The following is a 12648-nucleotide window of genomic DNA, read 5'->3' on the forward strand; positions in this document are numbered from 1 at the left end:
ATACCTCCCTCCCCTTCCTGGACCTCTCTCCATCTCTATCTCTGGAAACTGCCTCAACACTGGTAACTATTTCCACAGCTACCTGGACTACACCTCCTCTCGCCCACCTTCCTGCAAGAATGATACACTGGATGCAGAGATTGGTGGGGTGGTATGTGAGGACCAGGAGGATTCTGTCTTTAGTTTTGTTGGGGCACTGAGGTTTGAGGGCAGAAGTGCAGGAAACAGAAGAGATGTGGCTGAGGGTATTTTTGATCACCGGGGAGTGGTGGATTTGCGGTCCTTGAAAAAGGAGGACACCTGGGATATGTGGGAGTGGAATGCCCCATCTTGGGAGCAGATGCAGCGGAGGTGGAGGATTTGGGAACAGGGGTTTGTATTCGTGCGGGAGGGTGGGTTAGAGGAGGTAGAGTCCAGGTAGCTGTAGGAATCGGTGGGTTTGAAAAAGATGATGGCATTGAGACGGTTACCAGAGATAGAGATGGAGAGAGGTCCAGGAAGGGAAGGGAGGTATCGGAGATGGTCCAGCTGAATTTGAGGTTGGGGTGAAAGGTGTTAGTGAAGTTAGTACAGTCACCTGTACATCCTCCAACCTGGTCTACTGTATCTGCTGCTCCCAATGTGGCCTCTTCGACATCAGTGAGACTGAGCTCAGACTCTGGGACTGTTTCGTGGAGCATCTGCGCTCTGTTCACAATAATCGACAACACCTTACGGTTGCCAATTTCAATGCCCCCTCCCACTCTCTGGGTGACATATCCATCTGGGCCTCCTCCAGTTTCACAATGACACAACCCACAAACTGGAGGAGCAGCACCTCATATTCCCCCTCAGGAGCTTACAGCCCGATGGCCTAAACATAGAATTCACCAGTTTCAAAATCTCCCTTCCCCGGCCTTATCCCATGTCCAACTCTCCCTCTAATCCCCCGCTGCTTCCTTGATCTGACACAACTGGTCCATCCTCTTCCCCACCTATCCGCCCTACCCATCCCACTGACCAATCCCCACTACCCCCTAACTCATCCACCTATCACCACTCCAACTACCTTTCCTCAGCCCCACCCCTCCTCCCTCTCTCCTCCTTAACCTGACAAAACCTGTCCATCTTCTCTCCCACCTATATGCCCCTCCCACTTCACTGACCAATCCCCACCCCTCCCTACCTGCACCCGCCTATGACCATCCCACCTACCTTTTCCCAGCCCCACCCCTCCTCTCTATTTATTTCAGAGCTCCCTCCTGCCGCCCCCTTCCCCATTTCTGAAGACGGGTCCTGACCCGAAGCGTCAACTTTCCTGCTCCTCTGAGCTGCCTGGTCTGCTGTGTTCCTCCATGTCCACATTGGGTTGTCTCTTGTGTTCCTGTATCCAGTTTAGGGCAGGAGCCATGAAGATTGGATGGCATACCGGGTGAATGTGTGGAAAGTGTATACACAATACAGTACATTGACACAGTGAGAATGTCACCAGACTGGTAATTCAGAACCTGAAGCTAATATTTTGGGGGTCATGGGTTCAGTGCCCACCTGGGTAGATAGTGAATTTTGAAATTAATAAAAACAAGCACTTGGTTTTAAAGGCTAACTACATCATCATTGTTGATTTTCATAAAATCTCATCTGGTTCACAAAGAGTTCGTTCCTTTAGGGAAGGAAATCCGCTGTTCTTACCTGGTCTGGCCTTCATGTAACACTACAGCAATATGGTTGACTGTATTTAGCCTCTAGGCAATTAGGGACAGTCAATAAATGCTGGCACAGCCAGCGATGCCCACATCCTGTGATCAAAACAAAACCTCCTGGTCACTGATAGGCCTGTAAAGGCAGCATGATTAGCTATCATGTAACAGTCAGATACCAGCATGCACCACACTGAGATCATTGCCAGAAATAATTTACCAGGGTATGCTTGCTCCATGTCAGTGATTTCAGTCGCTCAAAGCAATTTATTTTAATATTTCAGGACCCTTTGAGAAAGTGCCTTTCAAATGGTGAGTGAAAACTCTAAGTTCTCTCAGACCATGGAAGTATGGCCTAACACAGAAATAGGAGCAGGAAGAGGCCATTCGGCCCTTCCAGCCCCATTCACCATTTATTATGATCAGAGCTGCTTGTCTAACTGGATAGCTTGTTCCAGCTTTCTCCCCATTCCCATTGATCCCCACAGCCCAAAGGACAGAATCTGTCTCCTTGCCGAAAATATTCAGTGTTTTGGCCTCAAACGCTTTCTGTGGCAGAGAATTCCGCAGGCTCGAAACACTGTCTGGGCAAAGACGTTTCTCCTCGTCATACACTTAGACTGCGAGTGTGTAGGTTAGGAGAACATTTGCCCTTTAATTTCCCCTCCAGCAATCACTGAGCTGATTGAATTTCATTTGGAGTTAGCCATCTGAGTTTAAGATCCTGTAAGGTGGGCGGCACGGTGGCTCAGTGGTTAGCACTGCAGCCTCACAGCGCCAGGGACCTCAGGTGACTGTCTGTGTGGAGTTTGCACGTTCTCCCCATGTCTGCGTGGGGGTGTTCTAGTTTCCTCCCACAGTCCAAAGATGTGCAGGTTAGATGGATTAACCATGGGAAATTGCCCAGGAATGTGCAGGCTGTTACCTTATCCCTGTAACCCCATACTTCCCATGGAAATTACAGGGATAAGGTAAGGAGGTAGGTCTGGTGGGGCACTCTTCGGAGGGTTGGTGTGGACTTGATGGACCGAATGGCCTGCTTCCACACTGTAGGGATTCTATGATTATGATGAACTATAAATCTTGGCATGGATAGAACATAGAACACAGAACATTACAGCACAGTACAGGCCCTTCGGCCCTCGATGTTGTGCCGACCTGTGATACCGATCTGAAGCCCATCTAACCTACACTATTCCACGTACGTCCACATGCTTGTCCATAGTTGGATAGTTGGAGTCTTTTTCTCAGGCTGGAAATATCAAATCCTAGGGACAAAAGTTGAGAGGGGGAACATTTAAAGAGACATGTCAGGCAATTTTTTTAACACAGAGGGTGGTAGGTGCCTGAAACATGCTGTAAGGGGAGGTGGTAGAAGCAGATACAAGAGTAATGTTTCAGAGGCATTTAATCACAGATGTGACCAGGCAGGGAATAGAGGGATACAGACTATGTGCAGGCAGATGGGATTAGTTTATAATGGTATTATGGTCAGCACAGATAAGGTGGGCTGAAGGCCCTGATACTCTGATAATTTTTTTCACATGCTGTCTTCGAAGTAGCATGGTTACTGCTAGAAAAACCCTGTAGCAATTGGTAGATTCATAAGAAGAAAACAAAAGAATATTTACACTCATGTCGCACTTTTCACATCCCTGAGTGCTTTCCAAGCACTGATGTATTATCTGAGGTGTAGTCACTGTTGTAATGTAGGAAACACATCAGCCAGTGATGTTGCAGAGGCCAGTCTAACAATGGCCAGATGATTTATTTCAATTTGTGATGATTGAGGTGGGGGGGGGGGTGACTGGCGCTCCTGCTCCTCTTTGGAACTTTGAGCAGCCAAAATGGGGCCTCATTTTAACGTTACATCTGACGGGCAGTGGCCTCTCCAACAGTGCAGCACTCTGTCAGTACTACACTGGGATTGTCGGCCTTGACTTTTGTCCTCAGGCCTGGAGTGGGACTAAACTTTCTGGCTGAGAGAATGCTATTAAGTGACCTCAAAATCAACATGGAGGATGGTTGGCAGTAAATGGAGAGATCACCAAAAAGGCAGGTGATGCGATGATGGAGAACCAACTTGAAGTTTGCTTTTATACTTCTGTTACTAGGCCTAGGAAGATGGTCTGGCATGGCTCAAGCACCAGAGGGATTCGTGTTTCAGGCAATTTTTGCAATGAATGGAGGAGAGGGTCTGGTGCGAATGGACTTGCAGCATCACTCGTGAGTGGGAAGTTGCTGGGACAGCACTCATACAGCTGTTCCAATCCCTTCATCGTGCTCTGCATTGAAAACAGCGTTACACACAGGCCTGGCAGGGAGCAGTAACTGTTAGCATCTATCGTATGTTTATGCTTTTACATAAGGTCAAGTGACTGAGATTCCCACTTTTGCACTATTGTGAGAAAGAATTGTGTTGGGTATATTTCTCTTTCTGGCATTGCTTAGATCCACGCTCTCGGTTAGCTCTTTGTGACATTTCCCAGTTATATATGTAATGCCCCTGCTGTTGGTTTTCCAAGTGAGATGCCTTCAGTGAATAAAAACAAAAGTATTGAAACTCCTGTTCAGAGAGAATTCTCATTGCCAGCTTTTCTACTGCTGTATTTGAATGAACAGAGAGCGAGGTGGTGGCCTGGTTAACTGCTGCAGACAATACGGGGCATGATGCGATGGATTGAATAGTGGTGATAGGATGGCCATGGAGAAGGAGGAGAGGAAAGGGGCGGCACGGTGGCTCAGTGGTTAGCAGTGCAGCCTCACAGCACCGGGGACCTGGGTTCGATTCCACACTCAGGTGACTGTCTGTGTGGAGTTTGCACATTCTCCCCTTGTCTGCGTGGGTTTCCTCCGGGCGCTCCGGTTTCCTCCTACATTCCAAAAACATGCAGGTTAGGTGGATCAGCCATGCTAAATTGCCCGTAGTGTTCAGGGGTGTGTGGGTTATAGGGGGTTGGGTCTGGGTGGGATGCTTCAAGGGGCAGTGTGGACTCTTTGGATCAAAGGACCTGTTTCCACACTGTAGGGATTCCATGATTCTATTCTATTCTGTGAAAGCCAATAAGGCCAGATGGACGCTGTTTGGGGGAGAAAAAACTTAAGATACAGTGAGATTGCAAGAAGAATGGATGACTGACTGCAGAAATGTAGGAAGCAGGAGCATGGAAGGCTGGACTGAGTCAGCTTATTCCGCTAGATCAAGACTCAACTTCAACCCTGACACCATTTTTCCACATTAATCCCAAATCTTTTGATATCTTTGACAGCTAAAAGTCCATCAGTTTCTGTGTTGCGTGTACTCAATGACTGAACCTCGGAGGTAAATAATGACACTATCTGAGTGAGAAATTCCCTCCTTATCTGGTGCAATCGACCTACCCCTTATTCTGAGATTGGCTCCAGACCCCTGAGCCGTGGGAAACATCCTTCCGACCCCTCTGTCAGAATTTTGAATGCTTCAAAAGGAGGAGTTGGGAAAAAAAGGCTGATCAACCAACTGTGTGCAACTCGAATTTAGAGCAGCAGGTGTGACATCTTACAGCACTGTTCACAAGGTTGTCCCTAATCTCACAGCTGGCCCATTTTATTCAGGCCGTAGCCACAGCGAGTTAAAAGTAAGAGGTATCACCACAGTCACACTCTCTCATTAGAGAGCACGATGCCTGGTAGCGAGTTTAATCCAAGGGCCATCACCCCTCAGGTGACATCAAACAGTGTCGGGGATTGAACCCATGCTGTCAGCAGCATAAACCAGCCATCCAACCAATGGAACGAAACAGAAACAAGCACGTTCAATCAGAAAATTGGCCAACCTGAGTGAATCATGTATTCTGTTATCCTCATTTTTTTAAACACTAAAGTGAAGTTCACCCTTTCAAAACATTGGCAGATTGACAACTGTAGCAATTTGCAATTCTCCTGAAACAGAGAAAGAACAAAACTGGTGCATTCAAAATACAACAGCATGTGCGAACTTTCAATGTGTGGAACAAGCCAAGTTCTTATAATAACAACACAAGTACAATCTTCACTATTTCCAAATTACTTTGTGTATTACAAGGTTGATTCGAAACGGATGTGACAGATTCTGTATTTTTAAGAAACAATCTTGCCTGAATAGTAGCTGCATTACTGCCTGCTTCAGTCACCTTCGGATTAGAAGACACAATTTTATTTTATCAACAAGATATCTTCTCAAGATGAGCTTGACAAAATCTTCTCCCTTTTAGCCTAATGCAGTTGATACAGACAATACGCTATCACATTGATGTAAGGACCACCTGCCAGCCTCAAAATAAAGACATCTACTGTGTGTCTTTCAGAAAATCAACAGGACTGAGTAGCCTGGTGGTAAAGTGAATTGTGATGTAGGCAGTTTGATTCATTACACATTTTTCATATCATTTATTGTACATTTGGGTATTGGGTTTCTGAGCTATTAACATGTGAGTTTTCTGAGTGTCTGAAGTTAATAAATAACTTTGAAGTAATTCTGTAACCATGGTGATTTCTTTTAAAACAGTTTTTGAGGCCTAGCTTCTCAGTCTTTCTTCTCTGGATGCTTCTACTGGTTCGCAAGAGGGACAGAGTGGCTGGTCCACATTTGTGAAAAATCTCTGATGTAGTAATTCAAAGTCACAGTTTGCAGCAACTGCTGAAGCAAAGGGCTATTTGTTTCAGGCTTAAAGTGGTGTTTACTACAGAGAGCAGAGAAATCTTTTGAGCTGGTGGAGATCTGAAGGCTTCTCTAGATCTTGTTCACATTGCCACCTGTTAAGCTACCTGAGAACCAATCACATAACTGTTGGCAGGCAGAAGACCTTTGTCATCATAAACTGGTCACTAGTCCATAGACCAATGAGTTACTTGTTGAGAACCAAAGCTGCACTTGTTCACAACCCTTCAGTTTCAATTCATCTGCAAACTACATGCCAACTCAGAATTGGTAGCTATGTAAACACTGTTTACAATGAATGTCAGGTCACTTGCTTTTGAAACACTCAGCAATCTTTCAGCAATCTTTGGTGTTAAAACAGTTCTTTTCTCACAACACTCCACAAGTAAAATGCAGAGAAATAAAACAACACGGTCTTTATGTACCTCCACAAGAATCAAAGGTATTAACATGCAGGAAATGTCAGAATTGAGGTAAATGTTTAGAAAGTGAGAGGTGATTATTCTGTTGTTCAAAAATCACATATCGGAGTATTCATAAATAATTACTCCAGATGCTAGGAGACAGCCTAGTGGTATTATTGCTGGACTGTTAATCCAGAGACCCAGATAATGTCCTGGAGACCTGGGTTTGAATCCTGCCACAACAAATGGGGAAATTTGAATCCAACAAAAATCTGGAATTAAGAGTCTAATGAAGACCATGAACCCATTGTCGATTGTCAGAAAAACCCCATCTGGTTCACTAATGTCCTTTAGGGAAGGAAACTGCCATCCTTACCCGGTCTGGTCTACACGTGACTCCAGGCCCACAGCAATGTGGTTGACTCTTAACTGCCGTCCGGGCAATAATGCTTCCAAGCCAGCGATGTCCCCATTCTGCGAATGAATAAAAGGGAAAAAAATCTGAAACAGAAACACAAAGTTTGGAGATACTCAGCATCTCTGATGACATCTTTGCAGAAAGAAACAGAGTTAACATCTTAAGTTAAGTATAACTCTTCCACACCATCTGTCAGTATTTGGCCCCCACTGGGGAGAATATTCATCTCTCGTGAACCAAATTCAACCCCTCTGCACTTCAGCACCACAGAATCCTAAAGTAAAACAAAGAACTGCTGGAAATCTAAAACAAAAACAGAAATTATTGGAGAAAATCAGCAAGCCTGGCATTACCTGTGGAGAGAAATCAGTTTTGAGTCCAGCGATCCAGAAATGATAGTAGCTAGGAAAAGGTGGTATTTTGGCTGGTGACAGGGCGTGGGGGAGAGGAGTGAATGGAGAGGTGGAGTTGGAGACCAGAGGGAGAGAGAAACAAAGTTAAGTAGACAAAGGGATGGTAGGCAGTAAGCCAGGGAGGAAAATAATCTGATAATGGAAAGCGTGCGTAGGTGAAAGGGCCCGGAGGTATAGGGGTGGGGTGTAGGGGTGGGTCAAGAGCATGGACGCAGATGTTCAGGCTCTAAAATTATTGATGTCGACATTGGGTCCTGTAGGCTGCAGGATCTCCAAATGAGATGTTGTTCTTCCAGCTTGTGCTGAGCTTCACTGGAGCACCGCAGCAAACCTGACACTATGGCTCCCACACCATTGGACCCACAATTTACAGCCTGCAACTTAAATGTTGAGGGACTACCCCCAAATACACCCAGACAGCACGCTCCATCCCACAATGTGGACTCAAAAGCTACCAGGGAGTGGTCGGGGGAGGTGGTGGGGATTGGAGAGAATGTGATGTTGAGGCCATGCTCAGATCGGCGATTGTCTTATTGAATGGCAGAGCAGGCTTAGGGGGCTGAGTGGTCTACCCAGGCCCCTGATTCAGATGTTTGAACAATCAAGAAACGCATCTCCTGTCAAATGAATCTGGAGTGGAGGGGTGTGTGAAAGGTCTGGCCGTGCTGCACACGGCAGTGACACTATTTCTCCAAATATTACCATCTGTGTCTCCATTGAAAACTCCTGAACCATCAATGTTGGTGTCTTCTGTATTATAAATTTCTTTAAACTCCCAATTGCTGGGACTAACAAGTTCCCTTGATCTCCCCAGCTATGTACACTGGAGACTTTTATCCCCACACTACACCTAATAAATCAATGCAAACTTCAATCTCAATACAGATCGCATCCCGCCAGCAGGTGGCGGTATTAGCTGGCGATGACCTGAGCTGCCGACCTCCCGCCAGCTGGTGGTGATGTCCTGAGCTGGCGATGTCCAGCCAGCGGCTGGCGGTATGAACTGGCAATGTCCTGAGCTAGCGACCTCCCGCCAGCGGGTGGCAGTGAGTTAGCGATGTCCTGACCTGGCGACCTCCCGCCAGCGGGTGGCGGTATGAGTTGGCTGAGTGGCGCTGGCGGTGACGCCCCGGGGTGCAGACGTCACAGAGAGCTGGGGGCGGGCCGGAGTGGAGCGGAAGGTCGAGGGAAGTTCAGTGGGGAGCTGGCTGCCGGAGGTCGGACCGGCGGCTGCGGGAAGGAGCTCAGGCCCCGGCTCCGGGCTACCCTCTCAAGACAATATAAAATCGCTCTCCCCAGGTAAGGCAAAGGACGAGCTGAGCCCCGCAGCTGCTCAGAGCCTGGGGGGTGGAGAAGGGGAGGATGGAGGGGGTGGGGAATGGATGGAGGAGGGATGGTGGTGGGGGGGATGGAGGAGGGATGGTGGTGGGGGGAGGGATGATGGTGGGGGGAGGGGGGAAGGGATGATGGTGGGGGGAGGGATGATGGTGGGGGGGGAGGGATGATGGTGGGGGGGGTGGGGGGGAGGGATGATGGTGGGGGGGGTGGGGGGGAGGGAGGAGGGATGATGGTGGGGGGAGGGGGGAAGGGATGATGGTGGGGGGGTGGGGGGGAGGGATGATGGTGGGGGGGGTGGGGGGGAGGGATGATGGTGGGGGGGTGGGGGGGAGGGATGGGGGTGGGGGGGAGGGAGGAGGGATGATGGTGGGGGGGAGGGATGATGGTGGGGGGGGTGGGGGGGAGGGATGATGGTGGGGGGGGTGGGGGGGAGGATGATGGTGGGGGGGGTGGGGGGGAGGGAGGAGGGATGATGGTGGGGGGGAGGGATGATGGTGGGGGGGGTGGGGGGAGGGAGGAGGGATGATGGTGGGGGGGAGGGATGATGGTGGGGGGGGTGGGGGGAGGGAGGGATGATGGTTGGGGGGGGTGGGGGGAGGGAGGAGGGATGATGGTGGGGGGGAGGGATGATGGTGGGGGGGGTGGGGGGGAGGGGGGAGGGATGATGGTGGGGGGGGTGGGGGGGAGGGGGGAGGGATGATGGTGGGGGGGAGGGGGGAGGGAGGAGGGATGATGGTGGGGGGGAGGGATGATGGTGGGGGGGGTGGGGGGGAGGGGGGAGGGATGATGGTGGGGGGGAGGGGGGAGGGATGATGGTGGGGGGGTGGGGGGGAGGGGGGAGGGATGATGGTGGGGGGGTGGGGGGGGAGGGGGAGGGATGATGGTGGGGGGTGGGGGGGAGGGATGATGGTGGGGGGGAGGGGGGAGGGATGATGGTGGGGGGGAGGGATGATGGTGGGGGGGAGGGGGGAAGGGGGAAGGGATGATGGTGGGGGGGAGGGGGAAGGGATGATGGTGGGGGGAAGGGGGAAGGGATGATGGTGGGGGGAGGGGGGAAGGGGGAAGGGATGATGGTGGGGGGGAAGGGGGAAGGGATGATGGTGGGGGGGAAGGGGGAAGGGATGATGGTGGGGGGGGAAGGGGGAAGGGATGATGGTGGGGGGAAGGGGGAAGGGATGATGGTGGGGGGGAAGGGATGATGGTGGGGGGAGGGGGGAGGGATGATGGTGGGGGGGAGGGGGGAGGGATGATGGTGGGGGGAGGGGGGAGGGATGATGGTGGGGGGGAGGGAGGAGGGATGATGGTGGGGGGGAGGGGGGGAGGGATGATGGTGGGGGGAGGGGGGAAGGGGGAAGGGATGATGGTGGGGGGGAGGGGGGGAGGGATGATGGTAGGGGGAAGGGGGAAGGGATGATGGTGGGGGGGAAGGGGGAAGGGATGATGGTGGGGGGGGTGGGATGATGGTGGGGGGGTGGGGGGAGGGATGATGGTGGGGGGGTGGGGGAGGGATGATGGTGGGGGGGGTGGGGGGGAAGGGGGAAGGGATGATGGTGGGGGGGGTGGGGGGAGGGAGGAGGGATGATGGTGGGGGGGAGGGAGGAGGGATGATGGTGGGGGGGAGGGATGATGGTGGGGGGGAAGGGGGAAGGATGATGGTGGGGGGGAGGGGGGAAGGGGGAAGGGATGATGGTGGGGGGGAAGGGATGATGGTGGGGGGGAAGGGGGAAGGATGATGGTGGGGGGGGTGGGGGGAGGGATGATGGTGGGGGGGTGGGGGGAGGGATGATGGTGGGGGGTGGGGGAGGGATGATGGTGGGGGGTGGGGGGAGGGATGATGGTGGGGGGGAAGGGGGAAGGGATGATGGTGGTGGGGGGTGGGGGAAGGGATGATGGTGGGGGGGTGGGGGGAAGGGATGATGGTGGGGGGGAGGGAGGAGGGATGATGGTGGGGGGGGTGGGGGGAGGGAGGAGGGATGATGGTGTGGGGGGAGGGAGGAGGGATGATGGTGGGGGGGGAGGGAGGAGGGATGATGGTGGGGGGGGAGGGAGGAGGGATGGTGGGGGGGGAGGGAGGAGGGATGATGGTGGGGGGGAAGGGGGGAGGGAGGAGGGATGATGGTGGGGGGGAAGGGGGGAGGGAGGAGGGATGATGGTGGGGGGGAAGGGGGAGGGGATGATGGTGGGGGGAGGGGGGGAGGGATGATGATGGTGGGGGGGAGGGGGGGAGGGATGATGATGGAGGGGGGGAGGGATGATGATGGTGGGGGGGAGGGGGGAGGGATGATGGTGGGGGGGGTGGGGGGGAGGGAGGAGGGATGATGGTGGGGGGGGTGGGGGGGAGGGAGGAGGGATGATGGTGAGGGGGAGGGGGGGAGGGATGATGGAGGGGGGAAGGGGAAGGGATGATGGTGGGGGGGAAGGGATGATGGTGGGGGGGTGGGGGGAGGGATGATGGTGGGGGGTGGGGGGAGGGATGATGGTGGGGGGGGTGGGGGGTGGGGGGAGGGATGATGGTGGGGGGGTGGGGGGAGGGAGGAGGGATGATGGTGGGGGGGGTGGGGGGAGGGAGGAGGGATGATGGTGGGGGGGTGGGGGGAGGGAGGAGGATGATGGTGGGGGGGTGGGGGAGGAGGAGGGATGATGGTGGGGGGGGTGGGGGAGGGAGGAGGGATGATGGTGGGGGGGGTGGGGGGAGGGAGGAGGGATGATGGTGGGGGGGGTGGGGGGAGGGAGGAGGGATGATGGTGGGGGGGTGGGGGGAGGGAGGAGGGATGATGGTGGGGGGGGAAGGGGGAAGGGATGATGGTGGGGGGAGGGAGGAGGGATGATGGTGGGGGAGGGAGGAGGGATGATGGTGGGGGGAGGGGGGAGGAGGGATGATGGTGGGGGGGGTGGGGGGAGGGAGGAGGGATGATGGTGGGGGGGAAGGGGGAAGGGATGATGGTGGGGGGAGGGATGATGGTGGGGGGGTGGGGGGAGGGAGGAGGGATGATGGTGGGGGGGAGGGAGGAGGGATGTGGTGGGGGGGAGGGGGAAGAGGGATGATGGTGGGGAGGTGGGGGGAGGGATGATGGTGGGGGGTGGGGGGAGGGAGGAGGGATGATGGTGGGGGGGAGGGGGAAGGATGAGGTGGGGGGGTGGGGGAGGGAGGAGGGATGATGGTGGGGGGGAGGGGGGAGGGAGGGATGGTGGGGGGGGGGGGAGGGAGGAGGGTGGGAGGGGGGGGGTGGGAGGAGGGATGGTGGGGGGAGGGGGAGGGATGATGGTGGGTGGGGGGAGGGGGGAGGAGGAGGGATGTGGTGGGGGGAGTGGGGGGGAGGGTGGAGGGATGATGGTGGGGGGGTGGGGGGAGGGAGGTGGGGGGGGGGGTGGGGGGAGGGAGGATGGTGGGGGGGGGGGGAGGTGGATGGTGGGGGGGGGAGGGGTGGGTGGATGGTGGGAGGGGGGGGGAGGGGGGATGAGGTGGTGGGGGAGGGGGAAGGTGGATGAGGTGGGGGGAGGGTGGGGGTTGGTGGGGGGGAGGTGGTGGGGGTGGGGGAGGGGGGATGTGGGTGGTGGGGGGTGGGGGGGAGGATGATGGTGGGGGGGGGAGGGGGGTGGGGGGTGGGTGGTGGGGGTGGTGGGGGGAGGGGGAGGGATGGATGGTGGGGGGGAGGGGGAGGGCTGATGGGTGGGGGCGGGGGGGGAGGGTGGAGGGTGGTGGGGGGGAGGGATGATG

The 12648-nt window shown here is 54.2% G+C and overlaps 2 protein-coding genes across 2 annotated transcripts in view; both read left to right on the forward strand.

Moving 5' to 3' along the window:
- The window catches only part of LOC125466151 (collagen alpha-1(XVIII) chain-like), a 123209-nt gene extending 117029 nt beyond the window's left edge, over positions 1-6180 (forward strand). The window contains exon 29 of the mRNA XM_059638786.1: positions 3794-6180. Within this exon, the coding sequence (XP_059494769.1) occupies positions 3794-4010 (217 nt within the window). The 3' untranslated portion in view covers positions 4011-6180. The remainder of the gene's footprint in view (positions 1-3793) is intronic.
- A 2570-nt stretch (positions 6181-8750) lies between these two features.
- The window catches only part of LOC125466370 (ORM1-like protein 3), a 42703-nt gene continuing 38805 nt past the window's right edge, over positions 8751-12648 (forward strand). Inside the window, exon 1 of the mRNA XM_048560780.1 lies at positions 8751-8891. The gene's annotated coding sequence lies outside the window, so the exon portion shown is untranslated. The remainder of the gene's footprint in view (positions 8892-12648) is intronic.

This window comes from Stegostoma tigrinum, chromosome 31, assembly GCF_030684315.1.
Source record: "Stegostoma tigrinum isolate sSteTig4 chromosome 31, sSteTig4.hap1, whole genome shotgun sequence".
Classification (NCBI taxonomy): Eukaryota; Metazoa; Chordata; class Chondrichthyes; order Orectolobiformes; family Stegostomatidae; genus Stegostoma; species Stegostoma tigrinum.